Source organism: Phacochoerus africanus, chromosome 13 (assembly GCF_016906955.1).
Source record: "Phacochoerus africanus isolate WHEZ1 chromosome 13, ROS_Pafr_v1, whole genome shotgun sequence".
NCBI lineage: Eukaryota > Metazoa > Chordata > Mammalia > Artiodactyla > Suidae > Phacochoerus > Phacochoerus africanus.
In genome coordinates this window covers 63,947,908-63,971,673 of record NC_062556.1, presented here as the reverse complement: position 1 = coordinate 63,971,673, position 23,766 = coordinate 63,947,908, and the positions used below count along the sequence as shown (strand labels likewise).

At 41.8% G+C, this 23,766-nt stretch overlaps 1 protein-coding gene across 2 annotated transcripts in view; it reads left to right on the top strand.

The window, feature by feature from the left end:
* ABCC4 (ATP binding cassette subfamily C member 4) overlaps positions 1-19,664 on the top strand; it is a 219,713-nt gene extending 200,049 nt beyond the window's left edge. For both annotated transcript variants that reach the window (XM_047756442.1, XM_047756443.1), the window contains 3 exons: positions 433-538; positions 11,279-11,413; positions 17,901-19,664. In XM_047756442.1, the coding sequence (XP_047612398.1) occupies positions 433-538; positions 11,279-11,413; positions 17,901-18,008 (349 nt within the window). In that variant the 3' untranslated portion in view covers positions 18,009-19,664. The remainder of the gene's footprint in view (positions 1-432; positions 539-11,278; positions 11,414-17,900) is intronic.
* Positions 19,665-23,766: the final 4,102 nt, after the last annotated feature.

The following is a 23,766-nucleotide window of genomic DNA, read 5'->3' as shown; positions in this document are numbered from 1 at the left end:
ATTCCATTGTATACATGTACCACATCTTTTTAATCCATTCATCTGTCGATGGACATTTAGCTTGTTTCCATGTCTTGGCTGTTGTGAATAGTGCTGCGAGGAACATAGGGATGCATGTATCTTTTTGAATTATAGTTTTGTCTGGATATATGCCCTGGAGTGGGATTGCTGGATTATTTGATAGTTCTAGATTTAAGTTTCTGAGGAACGTCCATACTGTCTGCATCAATGAACATTCCCACCAACAGTGTAGGAGTGTTTCCTTTTTTTCCCCACGCCCTCTCCAGCATTTATTATTTGTAGACGTATTAATGATGGCCATTCTTAAAGTATTGATTTTTTAAGAACATTACAAGAATGTCAATATGATACTTTTCGGCCTTAAGTCTACTTCTGTTTTTACTGAACTAAATTCACCTTATTTGATTCCAGAACTGATGAGTTAATACAAAAAAAAATCCGTGAGAAATTTGCCCAGTGCACTGTGCTAACCATTGCACACAGGTTGAACACCGTTATTGACAGCGACAAGATAATGGTAAGAACCTCACCTGTGGGATTGCGGTTGTTTTTATTTATGCTCGAATTTTCAATTTATTCTTCCTTCTATAACTTAATATTATAATTTTCAGTAAGCCAATTTTCCTCTTAATATTTCCTCTCGTTCTTGACCAAAACTCAAATATTTAACTGTACTTTCAGAATGGGCTATGAAATAATATTCTCAATAATTTCATATCTTCATATTAGAAGTTTATTTGAATTGTCATTTTTTTTAAGATTGCCAACCATGGAAATATTCCAAATCCAAGGTATGGCATCATATTTCGAGTGGTAGAATACTGTCATTTTTACTGTGTCACAGTTCTTTCAGCATTTTGGAGTTCCCTTAATCAAAGTGTCAGCCTTTCATTTAAACTACCAGCAGGTTGTTCAGTAAGGTTGCAGAATTTCTTAGCTATTAAGACATTCACAAGATGTGCTGTTGAAGATGAACCTATGAGAAGAAAGGGCCTAGTGAGAAAAAGTATTTCAACGGAAAGGATTTATTCTAGGAAATTTGTTACTTAGTAATCACAGAGGGATGGAAAAATGAAAGGAAACACTGGGGTAATAATTTTAGGAAGCAGCTACTGTTGTCTTAGGACTTAAGCACTCAGAGAGGCCCTAGAGAGTCAGTGCTGAGTCCTCCAAGGAGCAGTCACTGGCGATGTCTGTGAGGGAACGCGATGAGCCTGGTTCTCCACGTGCTAATAGAAGATGGGAGCTGGAGTCAGGTCCCACTGCTGCGTATGATGCTACAAGAGTAGCAGAAACCTGGAGTTCCCGTCGTGGCTCCAGTGGTTAACGAATCCGACTAGGAACCATGAGGTTTCGGGTTCGATCCCTGGCCTTACTCAGTGGGTTAACGATCCGGCATTGCCATGAGCTGTGGTGTAGGTTGCAGATGAGGCTCGGATCCCGTGTTGCTGTGGCTCTGGCGTAGGCCGGTGGCTACAGCTCCGATTCAACCCCTAGCCTGGGAACCTCCATATGCCGCGGGAGTTGCCCTAGAAATGGCAGAAAGACCAAAAAAAAAATTTTTTTTTGCAGAAACCAGGTAGACCATCAGCTCTGATTTCTGCCTTGAATCCCCCCCAAGTGCCCCTTACTGTCAGAACCTCACAAAGGGCCAGGTGGCCAAAGAGCCTCTGACATGTGATTTGCTGAGACTCAGCCTCTGCATCACAGATGAGAGTGTGGAAAGGTAGATCCAGGGCTGAAAGACTATAGGTAAACAGCTAGAGAGTTTCTTACATAATATATCTGGCCCCGAAAGCATGACAGGCTTTAGGCTTTGGTCTTTGGATATATTTAGTATCTTCCCGTTTTGATTGGCTCTTTCTTCCTTTCTCCTCCTTTTCTCTCTCCTTCTTTTTCTCTCTTTGTCTTTTCTCTCTATTGCTGCTGCGTTTCAGTAAATATTAGGGTGTGGATTTATAAAATGATGAGGAAATTATGGCACAATGAAAAAAAACCTTTGGCTGCAAGTAAGCCCAAAGGAATGGAAGTTATTTATTGTCACAAGACACCACAATATCCAGTGCTTGTGATTAGTGATGATATAAATAGATAAAGGAAGCCTGCATCATGCATAAGAAGCAACAGAATGAAGTTACCTAGTAATTTTGATGGCCTATACCAATTAGGTAATAACCACTAGTAAACACTAATAAACAGTAATACTCAACCTTCCTTATGTCCAGTGGTAATGATACCATTTCTTTTGACATCTTGGGCAAACTGTCATCCACCAAGTCTATTATCAGCATCATGTTTCCAACAGTATTTGCTCGCTCTGTGTCTCTGTGTCACATTTGGTACTTCTCAGCAATATTTCACATTTTCCACTGTTACTACATTTTTATCACAATCTGTGATCGGTGATCTTTGATATTACTGTGACTACTTGCTAAAGGCTTCGATGATGGTTTGCGCTTTTTGGTACTAATGGTTTTTTAATTAAGGTATGTGCATTATTTTTTCATATCTAATGGCGTTGCATACTTGATAAGCTACAGTGTGGTGTAAACCGTACTTCCTCTCTGTCCTGGGAAACCAGAAAGTTTGTGTGACTCGATTGCGGTATTCGCTTCTTTGTAGTATTCCCAAACTTGGACCCCCAGAACCTCCAACGGATACCTGTACCTATTTCCTTTCCAGAAAGCAAGTTATTATCTGTTCAGAAAGCTTTAAGGACATACAGACAAGCCAATCAGCTGAAAATCCTAAAGCTCCAGAGTGGGGACAGCCAGCCTGGGGGAGGGTCTGGGGAAGTGACATATGCTCTTGAGGGGCATAACCAAGTGTTGTCACATAAAGTCGTGTAATTGCAAGTGCTTAAGGTGTAATTATTACATTTTGTTGCACTGGTGAATACTTCTGCACAAAGACGGCTGGATATGGTTTTGTTTACTGTAAGTAAATCAAACAAAAGGCTGGTTGGGAAACAACTGTGAACTAATTAATAGCTTTGTTTATGTGTTGGCTCTCCAAAGGGATTTACCCAGTTTTGGTTCATTAAACACCATTAATGTGTTAGGCTTAGAATTCTGTTTTACAAAGATGTTCGCTCAATTTTAACTTTATTAAAACCGTAATGTAGTCATAATGACAGCTAATTTAATGACAGCTAATTTAATCTTCCTTACTTGCTCCGTTGTCACAAAACAGTGGAGCAAGACAGACGAATTAGAAATCCTCTTTCTCCTAATACCACTATCTTTACATTGAAGACGGCTTCTTTCTGTAGTTTTTAGGATTAGCTGGTTGCTTGTGACCTGTTTTTTCTTCAGCCAGTAGCTCAGCTTTCCTTCCAGTCCCTGGAGACTCCAGCCTTCATGTCACCCTGCTTGTCCTTCATGGCGTGAGCACAGGAAGCAGATGGAAATCTACAGCTGCTCCAGCAGTACTGCTGCCTGTGCTCAACATTTTCACTGCTTGTAGTTAGAGAATCCTTTGGAAATGAATGATGAGGAACCAAATCCAGGGCCAAGAAACTCAAGATTCCACTTCTTCTGTTCATAAGCAACCTTATGGTTTTCTAATCCTCACCCTTCTTCCTCATCTCCAACCTCCTTTCAGTAGAGTTTTTCCCAGAGACATCAAACGCAGACATTGTTGTCACATACCCACCTGGAAAAGCAGAAACACAGCTCATCTCCAACTAGACTTTTACCTCAATTCCATTTTTCACCTTCATGAAACTTTTCTTTCATATGACAGCTTATGAAATGTTAGAACATTTTTGCAGAGACAGGTCTTTCAAAAACCTGCCGGCAGATTTCATTCAAGTTTTCAGAGGAGTTCTTGTGGCTAAGCGGTTAGCGAACCCGGCTAGCATCCATGAGGTTGCGTGGGTTCGATCCCTGGCCTCGCCCAGTGGCTTAAGGATCTGGCAATGCCGTGAGCTGTGGTATAGGTCACAGATGCAGCTTAGATCCCACATTGCTATGGCTGTGGCTCCACTTCGACCCCTAGCCTGGGAACCTCCATATGCCACGGGTGTGGCTCTAAAAGACAAAAAGACAAAAAATTTTTAAAAAGTTTACGGAGAAATGGTAACTGACATGGAGAAAGAAAGCACACTCGGGGAGAGGAAAGACTTTTATGAGGAGGGCAGTTACGTGCAAAAGCAGCAGCTTTGGGAGGGCAGCAGCCCTCCTCATTCCCCAGCGAGAAGAATGATGTTTTCTCTCAAGACCTAAGAAACGACTTTAGTTCATTCTTGCCGTGTTGACCAGTCTACGTGAAATCATAGGCACCCATTTTACCAACGCGGGACCCACTGTCCAAGGTTGGATAACTGTCCTTGCGTCACCTGGCAGCCAGAGACTGAGGTCTAACTCAAAAGGTTTTCCCCTCCCAGCTCTATGCAGGATCTCCCTTTATTGTTTGCCACCGAATTGAACGCTATTCCAAGCATGTCTTTAACATCCAACCCCCACCTCTCGCTGCAGTCACCCCGTTATCACTGATGGCATCCAGCCAATGAAAATGGATCAATATGTTTCACGCTGGGCCCACTGCATTTTTATGTATAGGACAGTCACCTGGAATAGCTGCAGATACACACGCCTGATACATACGTCTTCATTGAGCCTGTGTAACTGACCAGCTCATCCAATGTAATGTGGTTTTCCTTAACCTACTAGAGAGTGGCAAGCGATTTGTGGTGGGCATTCCTGGAGAGAGCCTGAGGTGGGGGGATTGTTGTCACACCCACGTGTGCGTGTGGTTTAGTTTATAGTTGAAGTTGGTTTACAGGAAGAGTGGGACACAGGGAGATTATGGGAGCCTTTTAATTACAGGATTAAAGGATGTTAAAATAAAAATTGATAATTAAACCTATTTTCCTGTACATAAAGAGAATTTATCTGTTTGTTCTAAACTGTCAGGAATCTTTGATCAAACCGGTAAGTGTAAAAGCCAAGTGGGTAAAATTCTATTCTAGGCCTTTTTTCAGTCTGGGCCCCATCGCAGCTCCTGGAGCCCCTGACCTGAGCCTTGGGGCGCTGCCCTCCTGCTCCTTTCAGCTCCCCCTCCCCTCGGACTGCACCTTCTCTTCCTTCTCTTTTCCAGTATTTGACCATCAGTGAGTTTCAAGCCTCCATCCTCAACCCTGGTTTTTCTCTCCTTCCTTTTTCTCTCCCTCTCCCTCTGGCCCATGGCCATCAACCTGTGGTCCTCCCCGTCCACATCCCTCCTCCAGGAACCCCTGCATCTCACTGCCTGAGCTGACTCCCAGGCCGGCTGGACTGGATCCCCCCTTGGTCTCACTCTGTATTTTTTGTTTTTTTTTTTTCCCCCGACACCTGCAGCATATGGAAGTTCCCAGGCTAGGGATCAAATCAGAGCTATAGCTGCTGGCCTACACCACAGCCACAGCAACACCAGATCCTTAATCCACTGAGCGAGGCCAGGGATTGAACCCGCATTCTCATGGATACTGGTTGTTACCGCTGAGCCACAGCAGGAGCTCCTGTGGTCTTAAAAAACTACGCCACCGGGTGGTCACCCAGTCATGCCCTGAATTTAGTTTCTGTTGTATTTAACTTTCAGCCAGCATGTATGGTGCGTCTGTTACCATTGTGTCGTGTATCCAGGCCCTGAGATGCAGCAGTAAACAAGGGAAACCACATAACCCTGCCTTTCAGCGTTAACAGGCTCATCTCTAGCCCTCTTGGCCCATGTTGTTCCCTGTGTCCGGAAAGACCCCTGTCCATCCACTCAACCCCCGTGTCTTCATGTTCACATCTATCTGTTCTTGAACAGTTCCCTGCCCTCCGTCCTTCTTGAAGCTCACTCACTTGAAGCCGCCACTTCTGCTACTAAACTCCTGGTTCTGCTGCTTTTCTTGTATCTGACGCTTCTCTTCTTTCATTAGAGGCTCCCCGAAGGCAGAGGTCATGACTTAGAGCCCTTTGTTCTTCCACAGCACCTAAGATATTGCCATCTGTGCAGTTAAACATGCAATAAATGTTTGCTGGATAAATTCAGAAATTAATGAAAATATGCTTAATTTTTCCTGAAGTGTGTTTTGGCCATGTGCTCTTCATTCATCCTGAAAGTTAAAGAAAGTTGTTTTTCTTTTTCTGTAAGTATATATACCAGGCACATAGTAATTAATTTGAGCCTGAATATAATAAAACTGCAGTAGAAAATAAACTAGGGAAATGTTTATGTTTATAGGCATATTTTCTTACATTATATACAATGTTAATATAAGGTATTATCCACATGGAAAGGTATCTTGAAAAATTAAACATTCAAATTCTCATTTCCCTTACTTTCTTCTGATAATAAATTATCTAACGGTGTGGTTCACTGGCAACTCACATGGAAAAGAAAGAACAGAGGTTCAGACCTGGGTTCCTACCCCACCTCTGCCATCTACTGATTCTGCACCTTGGCCGAATCACTTAACTGCACCTCAGTCTTCTTCTGTGGCCATTAGCTTCTTGGTAGTCTGTCTTACTCATCTTTGAATCTCCTATTCCTAGAACTATGTTTTGGTAATGGATGGTTGGTTGGAGAGGATGGATGGATGGATGGATGGATGGAGAGAAATTATGTACCTTGCATGTGTACTTTATCTTGAGGATTAACAGCAGTAAATGTAAAACATGTGCCACGGTGGATGCTTAACTGATAACTATTTTTATTTTCTCTTTCAAATTCAAAGACTACTCTTTTAGTTATGTGGTGATTTCATTGATCTTATTGTACCCAAAGATGTTGTTATATTACATATGCATATACTAGGACCTCCTATCTCTCAAACCTCATTAATCTGTCCATTTGGGGCTGTATCAATAATGCAGTTCATTCTAAGGTACTATCTTTTGTTTTAATGCACTTGAAAAGACTATTAAAGACATGTATTCTGTTGATGTTCCCTTTCGAGAGTGCTATCTTACAGAAGTTAAAATTTACATGCTAATAAATTATCAAGCATTAAAACAAACTCTCACAGTTCTGCCCTCCCCATGAAAAATAATTTGAAAACTCTCCTATATAATACAGAGCCATCACATTGCTAATACTTAAAAGACTCGAAACAGTTGGATGAAAATGATCTTTCTGCCATTCATGTTGTTAATCCTCTTGGCTTTTTAAGAGCATTAAGTTGTTAGATGTTAGTTCTGAGAGGTACTAGTCTTAGTGCATTCATGTGTTTTAGATAATGTGATAGAAAATTGAAAGGGTTACTATTCAAATTTGAATAGCCAGGAAGTTGGACAAGGACAAAATATTAGTTATATTGCATTAAAAATATATAAAACCTTTCTTGTCATAGAAGTCATTTCCACCAACTTTGAAGTGGTGATTTTTTTTTTTTCACTTTGAAGATGCTTTTAATAACCAGGTTCTCATGTCATGAATCTTTTTTTTTTTTTTAATTTTTTATTTTCCCACTGTACGGCAAGGGGGTCAGGTTATCCTTACATGTATACATTACAATTATATTTTTTCCCCCACCCTTTGTTCTGTTGCAACATGAGTATCTAGACAAAGTTCTCAATGCTATTCAGCAGGATCTCCTTGTAAATCTATTCTAAGTTGTGTCTGATAAGCCCAAGCTCCCGATCCCTCCCACTCCCTCCCCCTCCCATCAGGCAGCCACAAGTCTCTTCTCCAAGTCCATGATTTTCTTTTCTGAGGAGATGTTCATTTGTGCTGGATATTAGATTCCAGTTATAAGTGATATCATATGGTATTTGTCTTTGTCTTTCTGGCTCATTTCGCTCAGTATGAGATTTCTCTAGTTCCATCCATGTTGCTGCAAATGGCATGATGTCATTCTTTTTTATGGCTGAGTAGTATTCCATTGTGTATATATACCACCTCTTCCGAATCCACTCCTCTGTCGATGGACATTTGGGTTGTTTCCATGTCTTGGCTATGGTGAATAGTGCTCCAATGAACATGCGGGTGCACATGTCTCTTTTAAGTAGAGTTTTGTCCGGATATGTGCCCAAGAGTGGGATTGCGGGGTCATATGGAAGTTCTATGTATAGATTTCTAAGGTATCTCCAAACTGTTCTCCACAGTGGCTGTACCAGTTTACATTCCCACCAACAGTGTAGGAGGGTTCCCTTTTCTCCACAGCCCCTCCAGCACTTGTTCTTTGTGGATTTATGAATGATGGCCATTCTGACTGGGGTGAGGTGGTATCTCATGGTCGTTTTGATTTGCATTTCTCTTATAATCAGCGATGTTGAGCATTTTTTCATGTGTTTGTTGGCCATCTGTATATCTTCCTTGGAGAAATGTCTATTCAGGTCTTTTGCCCATTTTTCCATTGATTGATTGGCTTTTTTGCTGTTGAGTTGTATAAGTTGTTTATATATTCTGGAGATTAAGCCCTTGTTGGTTGCATCATTTGAAACTATTTTCTCCCATTCTGTAAGTTGTCTTTTTGTTTGCTTTATGGTTTCCTTTGCTGTGCCAAAGCTTTTCAGTTTGATTAGGTCCCATGGGTTTATTTTTGCTCTAATTTCGATTGCTTTGGGAGACTGACCTGAGAAAACATTCATGATGTTGATGTCAGAGAGTGTTTTGCTTATGTTTTCTTCTAGGAGTTTGATGGTGTCCTGTCGTAGATTTAAGTCTTTCAGCCATTTGGAGTTTATTTTTGTGCATGGTGTGAGGGTGTGTTCTAGTTTCATTGCTTTGCATGCAGCTGTCCAGGTTTCCCGGCAATGCTTGCTGAATAGACTTTCTTTTTCCCATTTGATGTTCTTGCCTCCCTTGTCAAAGATTAATTGACCATAGGTGTCAGGGTTTATTTCCGGGTTCTCTATTCTGTTCCATTGGTCGGTCTGTCTGTTTTGATACCAGGACCACACTGTTTTGATGACTGTGGCTTTGTAGTACTTCTTGAAGTCTGGGAGAGTTATGCCTCCTGCTTGGTTTTTGTTCCTCAGAGTTGCTTTGGCGATTCTGGGTCTTTTGTGGTTCCATATAAATGTTTGGATTGTTTGTTCTAGTTCCATGAAAAATGTCCTGGGTAATTTGATAGGGATTGCATTGAATCTGTAGATTGCTTTGGGTAGTATGGCCATTTTTACAATATTGATTTTCCCAATCCAGGAACATGGAATATCTTTCCATTTCTTTACATCTTCTTTGATTTCTTTGATGAAAGTTTTATAGTTCTCGGCATATAGGTCCTTTACCTCCTTGGTCAGGTATATTCCGAGGTATTTGATTTTGTGAGGTGCAATTTTAAAAGGTATTGTATTTTTGTATTCCTTTTCTAATATTTCATTGCTGGTATACAGAAATGCAACTTATGAATTGGTGATTTTTTTAAAAAGTGCTTTAGCAACAAATTTATTCACTTTGTCTTTGGTGTGAGTGAGACCTATCTTTTTGGAATAACAAACCTGACTAGTATCCACGAGGACACAGGTTTGATCCCTGGCCCTACTCAGTGCGTTAACGATCCAGCGATTTGGTGTCTGTGGTGTAGGCCGGCAGCTGCAGCTCTATTTAACTCCTAGCCTGGGAACTTCCATATGCCGCAAGTGCGGCCCTTAAAATAAATAAATAAATAAATAAAATAAAATTATATTTTTTCTTTTTCTTTAACCTCTGGAAAAATTGTTATGCTCCATAATATCATGTTTAAGTGAAATTACACATTCGGAGAACCTAAATTGGCATGCCCAATTATATAACTTTTCAATAATTACATGGGTGTGACAAATTCATTTATTCTTTTTTTTTTTTTTGCTTTTTAGGGCCACACCTGAAGCACATGGAGGTTCCCAGGCTAGGGTTCAAATCAGAGCTGCAGCTGCTGGCCTATACCACAGCCACAGCAACACAGGGTCCGAGCCACATCTGCAACCTGCACCTCAGCTCACAGCAACACCAAATACTCAACCTACTGCACAAGGCCAGGGATCGAACCCATTTCTTCATGGATACTAGTTGGGTTCATTACCACTGAGCCGCAACAGGAACTCCCAGACTCAGTGGTAAACAATAGAGTAACAGGAAAATGGCCTTTACGAGGCTTAATGAATGTTTCTGACTAAATACCATGGGATGGAATTCACGGCAGTACCTAAATGCGGAAAAACAACCTGTGTCCTGCTTAGAGTTTCAGCGTATTCTCTTAAGGCACATTTACTCTAAATATGACCTAAATGAAGAATTAAGTGCCACTTAAATCAGAGCCGTTTTGCTAGGTAGGTCATTTGGGCCAATTGTTTCAGACTTTCTTCCCTCCAAAGCCATTAACGAAAGCCACGAATAAGTAGAAATGCAGAGTTAAGAGCCCCTTTCTCTCCCTTTCAGTTTCCAGCTAGTGGACATATTAATGAGCAATAAAATAGCCGAAAGGCAGGCAGCTGAAGAAACAGAGAAAAGGAAGGAACGATAATTTGTGAAAACAAAGATTCAGATCCTGGGGAATTCAGTTTGGGCTGCCCCCGTGTGCTGTGTTGCTGCGATCACTGGAATTTGGAGCTCAGTTTCTTCATTGCTTCCTTAGTCTCACCCAAAGAGAAAATTGGATTTCTAGAGATGTCTTCCACGCAGAGCCATTCAGCTAAAGCTGCTTATGTAGCAGCTCTTGTTGCCAGCTTTTCAGTCTCAGAATAATAAACTTATAGCTACAGCCACCTTCAGAAGCACCTTAACCTCTCTGACAAGCGATTCGGCCCCCTCTTAGCAGCTGACGTAATCCAGGACCCTAAAGAAATTCTAGAGGCATTTACTGTCCCCGCCCCCAAATTGTCCTCAGATTCTGTCACACCAATGCTGCCGTTCACTTGCTGTCAGGTCACTGCCATATGCTTTGTGTGACGTCATCCTACTTTTGAGCTACATTGATTCTGATTTTCTTACGTCAAGACATTTCCCAGCTCTGAATGTCTGCATCAATAGCCTGCAGAGCCAGAGACCTAAAAGCAGTGACTGATGATAACAACCCCAAATGCCTGGGCAGCATGTAAAATGCTACAGACTGCTGAGTGCTCACGTTCGTAGTCTAAAATTTTCATTTTCTTCCTTTCCTATAACATTATAATAATAAAAGGTCGGGTTAGGCCTTTGTCTGCCTAGGAAAACAGGGTAATCAAACCATTTAAACACCACCAAGCCTACCACCCAAATAGATTCTCTCTATTCTCCCTGTCTTGCCCCTTTCCGAATGATTGTCTGAGTTATAATATGTTACTGGGAAACATTGTGTGCTAATGGGTTTCTTTCTGCTGATTAACAGGTTTTGGATGCGGGGAGACTGAAAGAATATGATGAGCCATATGTTTTGCTGCAAAATAGAGACAGCCTATTTTACAAGATGGTGCAACAACTGGGCAAGGCTGAGGCCGCTGCCCTCACTGAAACAGCAAAACAGGTGAGCTCCAAGCAGGGACTTGTAATTAAAGTTCATCTCCACGGTGCGCTCCTGACGATCTGGCACCAGGGGTCCGGTAACAAGCACTCTGTGCCCTTTTCAATTATAAGCCTCCGGAGACAAAGCTTCTCCCCTGAGCCTTCACAACGCTTTGCGGATGGAAGGCGGGTCTGCTGAGCATCTGCAGAGGGGGTGGGGGTGGGGGGCGCAGGCTGTGCACATGCTCAGAGGTGCATGCGTGGGCCCCTAAGCCATTTCACATTAGACATGGCACACGTTTGGGCCCTGGGTTCAGATTTTCATAGAGCCCAGAACCCTCTCACGTGGCAAACCCCTTACGTCTCATTCTGCTTGGTGCTCAGCATGTTGGTGACGCAAGTGCTGTCAACATCTAGGAAATGTTGAGTATTTGAGAAAAAGGATGTAGGATATCATTAATTGGGTCTAGAAAGATCTACCTGGCCAAGGTGTAGTTCGTTTCTGTTTTCCTTTTGTTTTTTGGCTTTTTAGGGCTGCACCTGCAGCGTATGGAGGTTCCCAAGCTAGGGATCTAATTGGTGCTGTAGCCACCAGCCTACACTACAGTCACAGCAACACCAGATCCGAGCTGCATCTGCAACCTACACCACAGCTCACGGCAACACCAGATCCTTAACCCACTGAGCGAGACCAGGGATCGAACCCCCAACCTCATGGTTCCTAGTTGCATTCTTTTGCACTGAGCCACGATGGGAACTCCACTTTTTTGATTCATAAAGCTGAAGGGCGCATTAGTTTGCTGGGGCTGCCATACAAAGTACCACAGAGCAGGTGACTTACACAACAGAGACTCATGTCCTCACTGTCTGGAGACTGGAGTCTGGGGTCAAGGTGTCGGCAGGGTCGGTGTCCCCTGAGGCCTCTCTCCAGGGCTTGTAGGTGCCATCTTCTCCCTGTGTCTTCACATGTTCCCCTCTGTGTGCCTGTGTCCTAAACACCTCTTCTTATGAGGACACCTGTCAGATTAGATCAGGGCCCAGCTATGTGACTTCATTGTAACTTAATTGCCTCTATAAGGACCCTGTCCCCAAATCCAGTCACATTCTGAAGGACCCCAGGGTGGGGGGTTAGGACTTCAACATACACAATTGGAGGGAACACAGTTCAGTTCATTACAAAGGATAAAAGCTGTCCTTCATTTCCTTCTGTGGTGAAACAGACTTGATTTTTTTTCTTTTTGGTTTTGTGTGTGTGTGTTTTGTTTTTTTAGAGCTGTACCCACAACATATGGAGGTTCCCAGGCTAGGGGTCGAACCAGAGCTGTAGCTGCTGGCGTATACCACAGCCACAGCAGCATGGGATCCGAGCTTCATCTGTGACCTACACCACAGCTCACGACAACGCCAGATCCTCAACCCACTGAGCAGGGCCAGGGATCGAACCCGAAACCTCATGGTTCTCTGTGCCACAATGGGAACTTGATGTTTTTTTTGAAGTTTCTTTGTTCCCAGTGTGTATAGGTGTCATTTAATCTATTCATGGTAACACCACATACAACCCCAAAGTTAAGATATGCTAACATCCTAGATCTAGGAGCCTGGGGCAGTGTGAATAGTGGGGGAGCCACTCAGCAGCCACGTGGCCTCATGTCCCCAAGGTCTCTGAGCCTCAGGGTCCTCCCCTGTGTGTAGCGCAGGGGTTACAGCCCTGCGGGCTTCTTCCCTCTGTCATTACAGGGATCAGATGAGAGGGCATGTGCTTCAGTGCTTTGAGAATTAGAGCCTTATACAGCGTAAAAGTGGGATCATTTCTTTAAAGGCTGTAGATTGAGCCCTTACCTCCCAATAATAATAAGACATACCTACAGTTCTTTTAAGTAGCTTTAGAAAATCTAAATAATGAAAGTGTAATTTTAATCATCAGTTTTTAAACAAATGATACATCTAATGCTACCAAATTCAAAAACTTTACTTTTTGAAACAGTAAGTCACTCTGCCGTTCCAGTCACCACACAGCCCCTCCCCCAGCGCCACCTTTGTTCTGCTGACATGTTCTGTGCATCGGGAAGAACTTGGGTGTATGTTGCCTCCCTGTTTTTAAGCACAAACGATCGCTGTTCCTGGCTGTTCATTTAATGCGACATCTCAGATTCTGTCAGCACGTAGAGGTTGCGCACTCCTTTTAATGGCTACATAGTATTACTGCTCTCTTCATTCCCTCCTCCTCATTTTCTCTTCTGATTGACTGTTAACAGTTTTATGTTATTTCCCCCAAAGAGGAAGCTCTCAAGTTCATTTGCTACTTGTGTTCCGTTTCATAATTTATCACTTTCTGCTTTTATCTTTATTAATTCCTTCCTTCCTTTGATTTATTGTTGCTTCTTCTTGAATGCGTTTGTTTTGTTCTTTCTTGTTGACAAATATAAACATTTTATTGTTGGGAATTTTTCTCTGAAGACTGTTCTGGCCGTGCCCTCTAGGTTCTAGTGTGTATTGTTTTCATCATCATTAGGTTTTTATTTACCTATTCTGTAATTTTGGTTTTCATTTCCTCTTTGGCCCAAGATTTATTTGAGATGGAGTTCTTTAAATTTTCCTAGGGATAGAGGATTGGGTTTTTGGTTTTTGGGTTTTTTTGTCTTTTTGCCTTTTCTAGGGCTGCTCCCATGGCATATGGAGGTTCCCAGTCCAGGGGTCTAATCGGAGCTACAGCTACCGGCCTACACCAGAGCCACAGCAACACGGGATCTGAGCCTACACCACAGCCCATGACAACGCCGGATCCTTAACCCAGTGAGCAAGACCAGGGATGGCACCCAAAATCTCATGGTTCCTAGTCGGATTCGTTAACCACTGAGCCACAGCGGGAACTCTGAGGATTGGTTTTTTTATGGGTTTTTTTTTTTTTTTTCCCCTATTTTAGTCATGATTGTGGCTAGGGCGTCATTTCCGACTAAAGGGAATTCTCTGCTTGACTTGGATGCTCCTGATGACCCGGAGAAGGAGAGAGGAAGTGTGTGTGTGTCTGTGCCTGTGTGTCTAAGCAAGTTAGAGAAATTTGAGAATGTGTGTTCATTTAGCCTGTATTCCTTTCTAGCCTGCAGAGTTGGGCAGTTACAATGCTGCTTGCATTTCAGAATCTCTCCTAGGACCTCGCCAGTGTCCATGCTATAGATGAAGATGGTGATTCTAAGTCATTCCTCATTGGCCCCTTAGGATTTGCCAACTAGCTGGAGAAAGGTGCTGTCCCATGACTCTTGAGGTCTGCTCCCCTTTGGGGCCCCCCTCTGTCTTGCCCCAGCCCAATGGACCCTGTCGTTATGAGGCAGCCCGTCCAGATATTTTTACAATTTGGAATTTCAGATGACTCCTGATTTTACCAAATACCAGGTTTATTTTTTAAACTCCCATCATCCTTGCTGTTTGGGGTGATCTCCTGAGAGGATGAGGGGAGATAACATTCATTTTTCCCTTAAGGTAAAAACAGAAATCCTCTTTTAAGTATACAGTACTCTTTAAGTTTGATAATACGCTTGCCAGTATGTGCACCAAACTTAGATCAGCTTCACAGATAGGGAGGTTGAGGGTGAGTGGGACTGAACCAGGGCCATGCAGTTCAGTGAGAATGAACTGACTGAGTCTTGAGCCAGAATTCTGCATATATATTGAACTGTTGAGTGATGGCCCTTATCTATGCAGAGGAGCCTTTTCTTTTCTTTTCTTTTCTTTTTTCTTTCTTTTTTTTTTTTTTTTTGCCCTGTTGCTTGTAATAAAAGATCTCTATGCCATGGTGGTGGCAGCTTTATTTACAAGCTATAGTTTACATAGTTAACTCAGTTTCAGCCTACGTTGGAGGAACTATAATGAACCAAGCCCAAGAGGAAGAAGGCCAAGAGACCCAACACTCACTAGTGTTACATTCTACTTGCTCAAAAAAAAAAAAAATTTTGAACATTTTTGGCACTCTTTCAATCTTCACAACCGTTCTGAACTGGCAGTATTAACCCTCAGATGGAGAAATGTAGACAGAAGAACCTAAATAACTTTTCAGAGCTACAAGTTAGAAAGAGTTAGGAATTTTTTTTTTTTCCCCCTGTCCTTAGGGCCACACCTATGGCATATGAAAGTTCCCAGGCTAGGAGTCACATTGAAGCTACAGCTGCCAGCCTACATCACAGCCACAGCAATGCCAGATCAGAGCCACATCTGCAACCTACACCATAGCTCACAGCAACACCAGATCCCTTAACCCACTGAGTGAGGCCAGGGATCGAACGCACATCCTTATGGATACTAGTCAGGTTTGTTATCCCTGAGCCACATTGGAAACTCTTTTAACTAACTTTTAACTAACTACCTTTCTGCCACTTAAGTTACTATATTCACTGAATTAAATCTGTCTCAACTATGACTCTGGGCTTCTGTAAAGATTAAAATCAAAAGATTCACAAAAGGGCCTCCTAGTGTTTTGTTTTCATTATTCAAGTGGTTATGCTGCTACTTTCCGTGGACTAAGGAGTCACATCTCTGAGCAACATCATAATCATACAGAACCTTAGCTTGGTGTGTTTTCAACCTGGAGTTTGTAGCCATCAATTAGTTCCTATGAAGTAAGTCATTGTCTCATTTCACAAATGAGGCAGCTGGTACAGAGAGAGCTTAAGCCATGTTTCCAGGATCAGCAGTGACCCCAGGAGAGAGAGGTAAGCCTGCGCCTTCTTACCCTGGGCTCAGGCCATCCACGAGGACTCTGCTAACAAACCTCAGTCATCTCAACCCCCTTCACAACCTGCCCTGTGAAAAAGATGCCTTCTCTCACTTGTGCTGTCAGCCAGAGTGTGGTCTACACTGTGGTAACAGATGAGAAAGAGAAGGGTCAAGTCAAGGATTTTATACACAGGATGCTCATTTTCAGTATTCAATTTCAAGTATCTCAGACCATGAAGTCAAGACCATTGTGGTTAAAAGTCGCTAATAATAACATTTTCTTTATGAAAAATTATATTGAGAAAAGCTGTAGAGAAAGGAACCAGTCACTTTGGGAGGACTGTCAAACAATAGAAAATGAAATATATTTCCTTTTGTTCTTGTGGCTCTTTTTAGTTTCCTACCCAGGAAGTCCCTAAGTATATAACCACACAAAGTACGGCTAACTTAAAAAAATGGAGGGAAATGATAGGCACTTAACCCTCAAAATGGCCTTATTTTCCAATCCTTGCATTACAATGGAAATCACCTCAGGTTTTACCCAGCGGTGTCCAAGCATTCTTGGAGAACTTCTTATTTTTCTCCTGAAGTGACACTGTAATATACAGTATTTCATATGCAGTGCTGTCTTAGGGGTTGCAAGTACACAAGCAACAAGAGAAAAAGAAAGTACATTTAATATGACGGTCTCAGCATTTTTCTATTTTGTTTCTAAAGTCCATTCTTTTTCATGATGACATTGTTGACAGAACCCACAAATATACTTGGAGCCACATTTTATAAAATAGATCTGGAATCGAATGACTAAGTAACCCAGCGCATGACAAGTCAGCCTCAGATAGATGATACATTTTCTGTTTTAAAGACTCAAACAAAACTTTTCACATTCTTCTTCGGGGAAAAAAATTACATTTGAAGTCCTTTTTCACCCAAACACATTCAGAGATAAGAGCTCACAAGTCTTGACATTATTTCATTTTGTTCTGCGCATCTGTCAAGGAACTGAGATATGATACAGCTCCTAAAAAGTGATGATGGTGGAACAGAGAAACTTGACAGCATTTCATTTCCTTTATGTTCTGATTATACATTTATCAGAAAACCTGTATCTCTTCCAGTTCAGCTAGAAATTGGTAGAATTCAAGAACTCAAAGGCTGGCAAAGAACTGTCCTATTATTGGTCTCATCTTCCATTTTAGAGAAGTTGCTTGGTTGAGTCATTGTTAAGCTTTTGATTCGCTTTTCATTCTTGTCACCCACTATCCACAGATCCCATTTCTATAGGCCCTGTACCTGCTTTGCTGCACAAATTAAACACCAGGATATTTCATACATATACGCCAGCGTTTCAATGCTTGTCAATCAGAGTTTATAAAATATAGGGATTACAACGAGATATTAACATCCAAATCTATTGTGCTCATTTTATGTGTGAAAATGAGAAACCCTCGTGCAGACGTTAGATTTCCCAGCCTCTTTGTCCCTCTGTTTTTAATTTGTCTCCAAGGTTTTGAGTCAGTAAAATGCTTTTGCTTATCACTTTAATGTAGTAATAAGGCATATCTGTGAATCGGAATGATCGGAACTAAAACGGATCCACAGGTTGTTTGATATTAAGCCCAAGCCCCACTGAGGGTTTTGATGGGGTTCCTTCCTCCACAGAATAAATACACCCCCCCTGGCTTTTAACATTGTACCTCTGGTTGTGATATAATTTGCTTCCCTTGAAGAAATGCATTGCTTAGGGAGGAGTACTTTTTATCTTTTAAACGTGTTTTCATACCTATCTTTTCCCCCCGCAGGTGTATTTCAAGAGGAATTACCCAGATATCACTCAGAATGGCCCCGTGGTAATGAACACTTCCAATGGACAGCCCTCAGCCTTCACAGTTTTTGAGACAGCCCTGTGATCCTGCCAGAAGGTCACGTCTACTCCAAAGGCATAGTCTCCGATAGTTTTTGCACTGTATAAACTACATTTTACTTTTTCTACACTAGCAACACATATTTCACGTACAAGATGTTAGTTTACTTGGATTTTTTTCCAGCTTCACCCATTGATTTCAAGCTCTCTCACAACGTGATGTATTGTTTTTATTTGTATGTTACACTTTTTTGTTCTCATCCAACTCAGAGGTGCAGGCCACCAGTACAGCTGTCTACCAGGTTTTGTGCCTTAATAGACTCCAGAGCCAAAGCTCATTTTTTCTAAGATATATGACAGAGTTGTCACAGAAGTTTTTTTACTCCCCTCCCCCAATTACATACTACTTTCCGGTTATATCAGGGATTCTATTTACTTGAAGACTGTGTGAAGTTGGCATTGGTGTCTCACCACCTCCTTTAACCTAACTGGGATCCGCCATTCCCCACCAAAGACCTCTGGTTAAAATCGTACGGATAAAAACTAATAGGAAAAGCAAAAAGACGCTTTAGTTCAAGTGGCATTATCATGGTGAGACCCTCCCCCCCAAAAGATAAATGGTTAAAACCCAGGAGGACAGTGTTTAATGATATGTTCTAATAGAAATGGGAGAGAAAATACTGTTTTCTCAGAGTAGGAGTCCTTCTAGGGGGGTCATAATGAAGGCGGCAGGTGTGATCATGAGTTGTCTGCTAGGTTTCATGGCTCTGACGCGATAACTGTTTAGTTAGCGAGTAACAGTTTTAGTCTCAGCTCGGTGATACTGTCAAAAGGCCAAGCCAGTAACTCTAATTCCCGAATATGTCATGGTGGTTTTGTTGGGATTTCCGATTTCCTGACAGCTGGCCTTCTGATCAACCCTAAATCTTTTGGGTTTCGCCTTCACTGAAATCCTTCCTCGATCGAAGGCATAGGCTCTCCTGGTGAGAAAGACAGAAGGTCATTGCAGGTGTCGCCTGTAAGGATGCAGCATGTCCTCGGGACGCATCAGGAAGGTTCCGTTTCATGAGCCTGCCCACGTTCGTTTACTTCTGACCACTAATTGCACTTTGTTAAAATCTTTCTGACCAGTAGACCAACAAACCACAATTCTTCCTAAGGCTTGCTTTACTTCATTCGCACTATGGGTCCTGAGTATTTCTTGATGGTGGTGGCTATGGTGCATTGAGTTCAAGTTGCTACAGGTTTTTACCGTCCTGGTTTGAAGCAGACTTTCAGGACCTCTCCCAATAAGATGTAACGACCCTCAGATTGCATACATTAGTATATCTGCCTTCAGATCGCAGGTTTTGGACTCTTGAACACAGAGAAACAGATGTTTTATAGACTCAAGCCTTAAAAATCACACACGAAGCACACTACCAATATATATTGACTGCAGTTTGGATTTAGAAATAGTATTGTTAATGGTTAGTCCAGTAAATTGTGTAATAGTCATGGTTCTTATTTCAGGAACTGAAATGACAAGGATAATAATGAGGTTTGTGAAAACAGTGGAAATATTTGTAATGTATATGTGTTTATTTGGTCATTAGATGTTAAAGCCAGTTAAATATGGTTCTATTTTATTTCTGTTTTAATGTCATTATAGGATTTTTTAAGGAAACAAAATTCAATTGAAATAAATGACAGTTTTCATCTCCAGAGGTCAATATTTTTGTTTTTAGAGGTAAAACTGACCCGTGTCCTTGCTCTGGAAAGCCAGTGGACTTTTCCTTAGATCAAAACTATCTTCTGTGATCAACTGGTTATCTTAGCTAAGTAGTTGGACCAGATGCTGAAAGCAGAGAGGTGAGTTTCGGACAGACTTAAACAGCTACTGTTGAAGTAAGCCCAGTTGTACCCCTTCCAAAAAGGGAAAGCATTAGCTTATGTCTCAGACTTGAACCAAGTATCAGATTCTTCAAGTTTTTGTGTTTTGTGGTTTGTTTTCTGAAAGGTGACTTTGCTTAAACTAACAGGAAACATCTATTGATGCTACACGTTAAACACCTATAGGACACTGGTTCTCAAGTTGTGGTCACCGAGGCCAGCAGCATCTGCATCACCTGGGAACTTGTTCGCAAGGCACGTTCTTAGGTTGCTCCCCACAGCTCCTTGAATCAGAAACACTGGTGGCAGGGGCCCGGCAGATTGCCTAAGGGTGATTCTGATGCAGGCTGTAAAGTCTGAGAACCAGTCCCATGAAGAACTCCTAAAACTCATTAAGAAACACACACAAATGGAGTTCCCCCTGTGGTGCAATAGGATCGGTGGCATCTTGGGAGTGCTGGGACACAGGTTCAATCCCTGGCCCAGCACAGTGGGTTAAGGAACCGGTGTTGCCACAGCTGCAGCTTAGGTCGCAACTGCGACTCTGATCTGATCCCTGGCCTGGGCACATCATATGCTGTGGGGCAGCCAAAAAAGGGAAAAAAAAAAGAAACACATAGAAAGCCCAATTAGAAATATAGACAAGAGCCTCAAATAGACACTTGACAAAAGAGAATCTCCAGAGGGCCAGGCCAGTAACTGGAGAAGTGCCAGTTACCAAGAATACACAAAATAAACCGACAGTGAGATACCACTAAACACCCAGTGGAATGGCTAAAACTGCAAAGGTTGAGAATAGGAGTTGGGCGCCGACAGAGCCGTGAGAACTCATTGCTGTGGGTGTGTGAGAAAAAGTGTATATTGAGAAAAAGACTTGGGAAAACAGCTTGACAGCATTTACACAAGCTGTACACCTGGTGATCTGTTCATTCTGCTTCAGACACATGTACACATGTGTGCAAGGATGTTTCTAGAAACCTAATTCCTTTTTTTTTTTTTGTCTTTTGTTGTTGTTGTTGTTGTTGCTATTTCTTGGGCCGCTCCCACGGCATATGGAGGTTCCCAGGCTAGGGGTTGAATCGGAGCTGTAGCCACCGGCCTACGCCAGAGCCACAGCAACGCGGGATCCGAGTCGCGTCTGCAACCTACACCACAGCTCACGGCAACGCCGGATCGTTAACCCACTGAGCAAGGGCAGGGACCGAACCCGCAACCTCATGGTTCCTAGTCGGATTCGTTAACCACTGCGCCACAACGGGAACTCCGGAAACCTAATTCCTAATAGCCCCAAACTGGACATCATCTAGACGCTCATCCAAAGGAAAATGGACTGTGATGCAATAGAATATACCACAGCCATGGAAGCAATTAAACATCGAGACACAGGTGAATCAAAAACTTAGGCCTGACCCCAAGGAATATTTATGATCCCGTTCATACAAAGTTCAGACGTAGTTACCACCAAACCATCGCGTTCAAAGGCAGCACTTCACTTTGGGGAGGGAGAAGGTGTTGGTAATTGAAAGAAAAGGGTAGCTTCTGAGATGCTTAAAATGTTCTTCTGTTGGGGGAATGCAGGGTGTTTGTGGGGCTCTTCATTTACTTTCCAGATGGTTCTGGTTTGTTTCTTTGTTTTTAAGCACGTTATTGAGGTATGATTGATGTACCAAAAACTCTGCACATTTAATATATACTACTTGAAGAATTTGGAAACGAGTATACATTCATGAAATCCATCCCACAATTTATGCCATAAACATATCCATCACCTCGCAAACTTCCCTCCCACTTTAGTATTATTATTGTTGTTGTCTTTTTAGGATTGCACTCATGGCATATGAAAGTTCCCAGGCTAGAGGTCGAATTGGAACTGCAGCTGCCGGCCTTCACCACAGCCATTGCAATGCCAAATCTGAGCCATGTCTGTGGCCTAGACATCACAGCTCACAGCAACACCAGATCCTTAACCCACTGAGTGAGGCCAGGGATCGAACCTTCATCCTCATGGATACTAGTCAGATTCATTACCACTGAGCCACAGTAGGATCTCCCCACTTTATTTTTTAATCTCCACTCGTGTGTAAAAGATACAGACACATTTATGATAACTCCATAAATGGTTTATGACTTGTGAGGAAACAAATCCGTTTCACGAGTCAGTGATTTAAACATATTAAGTATTATGACAGTTTGGTAAGTTAACGGTTAATTAGCCGATTAACTTTGACCCTATGTAAAATGATGAAAATCTGTTTTTCTTTTCAATCGTTTGGAGATATAAGAAGCCCCTCTCCTCAAACCTGAGTATTTGTTTCATATCTAATTGTGAAAAGTTCAGTGATGTTCAGAACCTTATGCCCTGAAGTGCGTTAGATTTATCACCTGAACTCTCTTTCCACAACTATCTTGGAGTGTTTTCAAGATATATCTTCCAGAGTTCCCATTGTGGCTCAGTGGAAATGAATCTGACTAGCATCCATGAGGACGCAGGTTTGATCCCCGGTCTCGCTCAGTGGGTTAAGGATCTGGTATTGCCGTGAGCTGTCGTGTAGATCACAGATACGGCTCAGATCTGGCATTGCTGTGGCTGTGGTGTAGGCCCACACCTGCAGCTCCAATTCGACCCCTAGCCTGGGGACTTCCATATGCCACAACTGTGGCCCTAAAAAGCAAACTATGTGTACATGTGTATATATGTATGTATGTATATATATATATATTCTTAATCTCAGACAAATGAGAAGCACTGTTTTAGAACAATATTGGCCATGTGATTAGTTCTCAACACTACCCTCTTGATTAACTGTTACCATGATATTTGTATTTCAAATTAGACCATATCAGCTTTCAAAAAGCCCTGGTATATCTTAGCAATATTTTTAGTAGCATGAAAAGTTTAACAACCATTAAATTCCTGCTCAGGTGTAGAAGTTGTTTTTTTTTTTTTTTTTTTTCCCCTTAGGTCTAAAAGCAATACCATGCATATGTTTATACCCACTATATTCTCGAATCAACAGCAAGGTATTGATGTTGAAGCAGGTACCTGGAAACACATCAGGTTACTTTTAAAACCCCTTAGAGAATACAAGGTTTTATGCGTAAGCTGTCGATTTTTCTTTAAAAAACAGAAAATATGAACTAACTGAGCTTTTGCTTTTTAAAGCTAATGTTCTAAGGAAATTCACCTCATTTTTTCAAAAGCTGAAACAGCAGTGTGTGTGCTGAAAACCTGAGAGAAATGTGTGTTTATTTGAATTTAGAACTAAAAAAATACCGTTAGCAGAAGGAATAACATACCCCAGCCCTAAGAGACCTCTGTCTATATTCTACGCCCATCCGACTTGCCTAGGGGATCAAAGTTGGGATCATAGGATTTTTCAAGAAGGACCAAGATCAAGACTTGGATACACTGAGAATGTTTTACAGAAAGCTTACATTGGATGGTTTTGACTAAATTCATTCTTTGACTCAGCAACCATGCTTGTAAAACAAAGCCAACTCACAATTATGCGTCCCAACAGGTGGAAGCTTTGGGTATTCCAAAACAGTGCTTGATCCAAAAGCTAATCATATTTAATTTTGGAGGACATTATTTGAAAAACATTTTTCAGTTTTCCAGACTGCCTAGACAAAAATTGAATTGCGTCTCTCAGACGGAGTTTACATCAAGTTAGAAGTGTGGTAAGGGAGGAACGGTCAACAGAGGATGATTTTAAAATTCTACATTTTATAACAATGAATTTTTTAAAAATCCATGTGTTTACACTGATTCTAATAAGATATATGATAGGTAAGTAGATAGATAGGAAGGGAAAGTCTTTTTTTTTTCACAGTAGAATGCCAACGAACAAACGAAAAATTGACAGAAAAAGTACCATATGGCAGCCATTATCATAAATCAGACAAAATTCAATATTGGCTGATGTTTGGGG